This window comes from Mangifera indica, chromosome 20, assembly GCF_011075055.1.
Source record: "Mangifera indica cultivar Alphonso chromosome 20, CATAS_Mindica_2.1, whole genome shotgun sequence".
In the NCBI taxonomy this organism is placed as follows: domain Eukaryota; kingdom Viridiplantae; phylum Streptophyta; class Magnoliopsida; order Sapindales; family Anacardiaceae; genus Mangifera; species Mangifera indica.
In genome coordinates this window covers 5,250,545-5,257,850 of record NC_058156.1, presented here as the reverse complement: position 1 = coordinate 5,257,850, position 7,306 = coordinate 5,250,545, and the positions used below count along the sequence as shown (strand labels likewise).

Here is a 7,306-nt window from a genome sequence, read left to right as displayed (position 1 = left end):
TTAATATATTAGATTTAGGGGGCGGGGCAGGGTGGGGATGGGGAAGGGCAGGGAGGGGAGGGACGGGGACATATGTATCCTCGTCTCCGGCCTATCCTCGATTATGGGGATTTTTTTCGTCTCTATCCCTACCATTTTCTTTGTTTTTATTGAAGAATCTCCTCCCTGTTAGAGTCGAAGAGGGTTGGGACCCCTAAAGTCGAACCCAAATTGTCATTCCTAGTTCCTAACTTATGGAATGCCAGTTCTACTATGTCTGCATCAAGGCCATTTGAAATGACCCATTTACTTGTAGAATACAACAATAAGATTTTCTAAGTGGATTTAAGGGGCAATTGAGGTATTTTAGCAAAATTTCTTTTGTCCAAATGACTCTCTCCCAACCTAAAGCTTTATAAAAGGATATTTTTACTATTTAAGTTTGAAAATGAGATTTTTTTACTTGTCTATCAAAATTAATTATTAATTTTAACGATCAAACTAAGTTTATATCATTTTATGGAAATAATATAATTAAGTTAATATAACTTATAATTTTAACAGTATAAACAAATTACGATTTAACTGTAAATACTTTCTTTTTTTATTGTTATTTTCATTAACTTTAAATAAATATAAAAATTAACTTTTGTCAGGGAAGTCGAAAATTGCACCAAATCAATGCAATTTCAATTGAGAATTGCTTTGATTAGTGCGATTCTCAACATTGCTGATAATGAATATCATTGGCGGCAGTTAATTTTAATTTCCCGCTCTTTTTCCCGGAAGTGGAATGAGTTTGATAACGGCCGTTTCCACAGAGACTTTGTGTGAGTTAAATACCCTTTATTTTTCACGAATAAATTCCCTGCAAGAAGCCTCTGGTTTCAAGAATTCGACCTCAGAAGCCCATTAAGAAATTTGATACAGTGGCTGTTATGAAATTGAAGCAAAGCTAATGGCGAGAGCAAGGAGCATGAAGGACTCTTTCATCACAATGACGCCATCGCCATTCATGATCTTTCACCTTTTCTCAATCTCTCCATTCACTTCCCTCCTCTATTCTCCCAAGAAAAGTCCAAGAAACCAACAGAAACTCTTTAACCCACAAACCTTGGCGCTCTTCTTCCTCTCACTCTTGGTTACTTTCAGTTTCTTGGGGATTTCCCTTCTTAACTTGATACAAACTTACCAAGATGATCAAGTAACTTGCTCGCTCATCTCTGCCACTCCAACATTTTCACTCTCGGCGCACTCCGCCATGCTCTTAGCTTCACTTTCTTCCACAAAATCCAACGATGACGTTGATGAGCCAAGATTGGCAGTCAGTGCAATGATGCCATTACCCACTCATATTCTGGCCGGCAATTTGACAGAGGAGGAGAGGAAATTCTGGGAGCAACCGGATGGCGAAGGGTACAAGCCTTGCTTGGATTTCAGAATTAGATATAGAAGAAAGTCTGCAAAGATTTCCAAGGAGAAGAAGAGGTTCTTGGTGGTGGTGGCTTCAGGAGGATTGAACCAGCAGAGGAATCAGATTGTTGATGCCGTTGTTATTGCAAGGATTCTTGAAGCAGCCTTGGTTGTGCCAGTCTTGCAGGTTAATCTCATCTGGGGAGATGAGAGGTAGAAAGACTTTCGTTGAATTTGTTCAGACTGAATGTCATCTCACCGTTTTCTGGGAAAAAAAAAATTCTATTCTAAAGTGAAAATTAGTTCAGACCGTCTTGGATATATATGTTTTCTCAAGAAATAATTCATCTTCCCATCAATTTAGAACACACAGATTTTTATAAATGTTATACAAACAATAAGCGTCTACTTCTGGTTTTACATACTTTCTTTAACAATTAATTGAACAGGTTTCATTTTCATGATAATGCAGTGAATTTTCAGATCTCTTTGATGTTAAACACTTCATGAGGACTTTGCAAACTGATGTACGAGTTGTGTCGTCGCTTCCTTCAACACATTTGATGTCAAGGCAGTCCATTGAAAATCAACTTCCTTACAATATTTCTCCACTTTGGATCCGAGCCAGATTCTTCAAACAAGTATGGATGCCTTCATCTGTTACTAAATGCCCTTTTTCCGTTTTTATCTTGAAATCATTACTCCTGTGAGTAAATTTTCTTTGTATTTACAATTCAAACACCTGTCCATACTTTGAGTTTGGTGGTTGGTGCAGCTGAATGAAGAAGGTGTTCTTGTACTAAAAGGGTTAGATTCTAAGCTCTCCAAGAATCTTCCACCTGATCTGCAGAAACTTCGGTGTAAGGTACACTTGGGATTTAATTAGCAACCGCGAAAGTCGAATTACAAAATAATCGTCATATTTTTTAGTAATCCTTCACAACATTTGTATTGCAGGTAGCCTTCCATGCATTAAGATTTGCAGCCCCAATTCAGGAACTTGGAAATCGGCTTGCAAGGAGAATGTGGATTGAAGGTCCCTACGTCGCTCTCCATCTCCGACTGGAGAAGGATGTATGGGTTAGAACTGGGTGTCTCACTGGTTTAGGCTCAGAATATGATGAAACAATTGCCAAGATTAGACAATCTCAGCCTGAATACCTCACAGCGAAATTGAACATGACCCACATTCAGCGAAGACTTGCTGGACTTTGTCCACTTAATTCATTAGAGATAGCAAGGTAACTAGTGGGGAAAAAAAGGAAACTGGAGCTAATTTTTAGTTTATAGTTGTGCTAGGATTTAAGATAATTGAACATGGTACTGGGACAGGTTTTTGAAGGCTATGGGGGCGCCAGGCAGCGCACGAGTATACATTGCTGGAGGAGAGCCATTTGGTGGTCACTTGGCACTGCAGCCACTAGCTGCAGAATTTCCAAAATTAGTGACAAAGGAGAGGTTGGCACAAGAAGGTGAACTCTCACCATATCTCAACAGGTCCTCTGCTCTTGCTGCAGTCGACTACATTGTCTCACTGAACAGCAATGTCTTCGTGCCTTCCCACGGTGGAAATATGGGTCGTGCCTTGCAGGTAAGTGAAATTTAAGTCTGCAACTGCTAGCAGTTTTCCTCGGACCAGTCCTAATTTTTTTCAGGTCCAATCACCCCACTTATAGCTGATTATAGCTATTGAATATAAACAGAGCAGTATCTAATACAAGTTGTTCACTATACTATAGTGTCGCTGAGTACGAACAATAAATGTTTATCATCAAATTGCACCTCCTTCAAAGTCGATTTCAATGCGCATATTCATGCAAAGTGGTTCTTACTTCTTAACTTGACAGGGTCACCGTGCCTATGTGGGTCATAGGAAGTACATAAAGCCAAACAAGCGAACCATGCTTCAATTATTTGAAGACTCGTCAATTTCTGAAGAAGAATTCGGAATCATCATCAGAAAGCTGCACAACAGAGCTCAGGGGCAGCCAGAACCGAGGACTAACAAGAGAGACAGAGATGTGACTGCGTATCCTGTACCTGAGTGCATGTGTAAACATAGAGCTAGCACTATTTAAGAAGCTCACTCTGTGTTTTCAGATTGCATGCCATTTGTAGCTGATTTGTAAACTTTTCATGATTAACATTTTGGTCATAAATTTCTGTTTGCCAATGACAATCCAATCTCCAATCAAGAGGATAAGTTGTTCATGCTCCGAGCAAATTAGCAGTCTTTCTTTTGTTGAGCTGAAGCAATTTACCCTGGGGCCAAAAGAAAAATTCTTCTCCTAACAGAACTGTTAGTAGCGGAATTCTCAACCAGTTTCAAGACAGAACAGAGCACAAAATAAAATGTAAGATGCAGTCCATAAGAAATTATTTAAGCATCAATAGAAACTCCCCTGCATAATTTTTAACCAAAAATAACTAACAACTTTCATAATAAAAATAATCCTTTGAAATCTAGTCCATCCAGGAAAGAATGGAACCATTTAGAAGATATCTTGCGATATTTAACGGACATATATGAACAGAATCAACATTGTAGTCTGACTTGATTTCATTGGCACATTTCCAATCCAATTAAATGTTTCAGTTCGTCAGGTTATCTTGTCTACCATGGATTCAAGATTCTATATGAATGACCAAATGAAGAATCCCTTCACCAAGCCAATATCATCAGAAAAATTATTGGTAGCTCTTCCAACGAAAATCCATGTTAATTTTCTCAAAGAAGAAGGCCTTCCATTTGATGACACAGAGCCATGTATGTGTAGCAGAAGGTTAAGAAGATTTTTTCTTGAATAAACACTCCAGTTGGTCAGTTGACAAAAATTTGTTGAAATTCCTACTATCTCTCCACAAGCATCCTTAGAATATCTCCTATCATAATAGAAAATATCTCTAATTTATTCCTAGAATGTCAACTATCATTATAAAGATTTGGATTTCACGACATTTTGAAAGTTAATAGTCAATTGACATTATACCCTAAACCAAGGATTAGTTGACCATTGGCAACAAAGTACCTATTCGAGTGGGGGCCTACGCTCATAATCCAATACTTGTAATAGATTTTATGCAAGGTAGTGTTAGAAAGAAGTGACTGGTTGTTATCATTTTGTATAATTTGACCATCTTAAGAGAGATTGTTCTACTTTTACTCAAATCGGGAATGTTGATCAGTCTAGCAGAACTTTCAAGGGGATAGTGGTTAGTATCAAGTATAACGAAGGTGCCATGCTTGAGTTAGGCCTATGGTTGGTACTCAGGCTTAAGCTAGTGTTGTTAATAGTAACATCAGTTGACAAAGAGGACTAAATGCCCTTAGATGCAAGTATATATGTTTGCTCTAACACAACATGAAGCATATGCAACTATAGAGGTGGTTACGGGTATGTTAATTATCTTTGATCGCAATGCTCCTTTTTCTAATTTATCTGGTATTACTCATTCTCATGTTTCTCATACTTTTTCTAAGCATTCTATTAAAGAGTTAGAATCTTTGGAGTCTAATTTAGTAGTGGACACCTCTATAAGAGATTCATTATTAGCGGAGAATGAGTATAAGGGTTGCATAGTAAAATTGGATACACTTGATGTAACATCCCTTTCCAAAAGTAATGCCCTCTGATAAGAGATACTATTACTCTTGACTATACATGCATGATCAAACATAACATCCAATTTGCGAAATGACAATAATTTATTGAAATACCCATATAAAAACCTCATCAAAATATCAGGAAATGTTAAAAGATATCAATGATAGTCACCAAACATCAATAAGTGTATAGTAAAACATAATTACATCATGTCAAAAACATAACACATGTGCCCTCATGAACATCTTCAACTGACTTGCTACTCCACAATCACCATATCAACTTTTACAAGTAGAACATTTAATGGAAATGACTAAGTAATAAACACCTAGTAAGTAAAAGACACTATATCCTATAATTCATTTCTGTAAATTCTTTTCCATACTTAGTCTTACATTCCCTTTATATGTAAACTTAGTCATTTGGGGTACATATGCTGACCTAGAATTTTGATTAGGTTGAATGCAATGCATGAAAAACACCATTTATAAAACATTGGTGAAAACATTTTTCATAAATCATGATTTTTCTGTAAACTATAACTATGACAATTGGACTAGGTTGAAGTAAGGATTTGACACTCTGGCAAAGTGAGTAATGTAGCTGTGCATTTCCCTTTCCATGCACAAATCTATTGGATTGCAATGTCATATCTATGATGTACTACAGGGGTGCATATGAAGAATCTCACAAGTGCCCTCTCACAACAACTTTATATAGAAAACATATCACTTGAAAACTTTCATGTGAAACATGTTTTTGTGGGTGTTACAAAAATGTAAAGTGTACATAATAAGTCCCACACTTGTATTATGGGATCTCTAGGCCTACATGTGTATTATATGATCAAATCTCCCACACTTGTATTATGGGATCTCTAGGCTTACATGTGTACTACATGATCGAATCTCACTTAAATACTATGTGAACTTTAGAGCCATATGTGTACAACAAGATCAGGTTCCACATAACTCAACACTTTAAAAATTTAGAAAACATGTAAAAATAATGAACATTGTTTTTAAAACTGGGTTGGATGTCAATCTGATAAAAGGGATAGTTTGGTCCAATCGGTGGTTAGATTGATTGATCGGTGCTTAGATTGGTTAATTGTTTAAAAAATAATATTTAAAATTTTTTTATATAATTTATTATTAATTATATAATTTAACTTATTTAACATAAAATAAGTTTAGTTTGATTTATATATATATATATATATATATATATATATATATATATATATATATATATAAAATGTGATAAATAAGGTATTGAGTTTAAGTTTTTGTAATGAATTTTTGAAAAAAAATTAATTTTTTATGTTGATTGAGTCAAACCCGATTTTTTATCCGATCCAATTAGATAGTTAAAATGATTTAATCCATTTTAATTACAAAAAAGGTTTTCAAGCTAATGAATTAAAAATTAGCAGACAGTTCAACCGATTGAACCAATCAGCCCGATCTAGCATTTAAAAATCATGATAATGAACTTGTCTATAGGGAAGGGTTTAGATGGGAAGAAAATTTTAGAGAGAGGTGAGAGAAAATTCTTTCAACTTTTGCCATTTGTGTTGTGGGTCTCAGTGGTGGTAGGATCCAATTCCTTGTTAAAGATTAATTTGCATTTTTCTAGGTGCATTTTATAAGGCACAAGTTTAAGTTCATATATGATTCAAACAAAAGTTCAAGTTCATGTTTATGTTCATATATGATTTATACACAAGTTCAATATTAGTAGTGTAAGTTCAATGTTAGGTTATTAATGATGTTCATACACGATTCATATATCATGTCATATGATACAAATTCAATGTTGGTGCAAGTTCATAGTTTAAGTTCGTTGTTAGGATATTAATTATGTTCATACATGATTAATGTATTTAGGATTTAAAAAGTCATCTTTGTACCTATAAATACCCTAGTGGTTTTGTATTTGAAATATGAATAAAAAATTATAAGTCTTCCTAAAAATAATTGTCTCACACAAAACCTCTCCTTTCTAAAATTCCTCTCTTCTCTAACAAAGTCATACCGAGCCTAGTTATTTTGAGAGATAGCACATAGCAATAGAGTCTATTCGTTTCAATTTTCTCGCCTCACAAAAGAAAATTATGGAACTTGGTGTTTATGCATAAAAGTTGTACTTGGCTCATAAGATGCATGAGATATTGTTAAGAAAGGTTACATACAACTTGAAAATGAAGCCGATTTATCATAGAATGAAAAGGATGCTTTAGCGAAGACAAGGAAGAAGGATCAATAAGCTCTCACCTTCATCCATCAATGTTTGGATGATTTAATGTT

The 7,306-nt window shown here is 35.3% G+C and overlaps 1 protein-coding gene across 1 annotated transcript; it reads left to right on the top strand.

Moving 5' to 3' along the window:
- The first annotated feature begins 853 nt into the window (after positions 1-853).
- LOC123204870 (O-fucosyltransferase 37) lies at positions 854-3,569 on the top strand. The gene is made up of 6 exons (XM_044621674.1): positions 854-1,605; positions 1,865-2,033; positions 2,168-2,257; positions 2,350-2,633; positions 2,725-2,983; positions 3,240-3,569. The coding sequence occupies exons 1-6, from the start codon at positions 938-940 to the stop codon at positions 3,468-3,470; spliced, it is 1,701 nt and encodes a 566-aa protein (XP_044477609.1). The 5' UTR covers positions 854-937; the 3' UTR covers positions 3,471-3,569.
- Positions 3,570-7,306: the final 3,737 nt, after the last annotated feature.

Coding starts and splice junctions, on each gene's coding strand:
- LOC123204870 (XM_044621674.1), top strand. CDS start 938: ATGGCGAGAGCAAGGAGCATGAAGGACTCTTTCATCACAATGACGCCA. Junction 2,034..2,167: donor GAGCCAGATTCTTCAAACAA/GTATGGATGCCT, acceptor TGGTTGGTGCAG/CTGAATGAAGAAGGTGTTCT. Junction 2,984..3,239: donor ATATGGGTCGTGCCTTGCAG/GTAAGTGAAATT, acceptor TTAACTTGACAG/GGTCACCGTGCCTATGTGGG.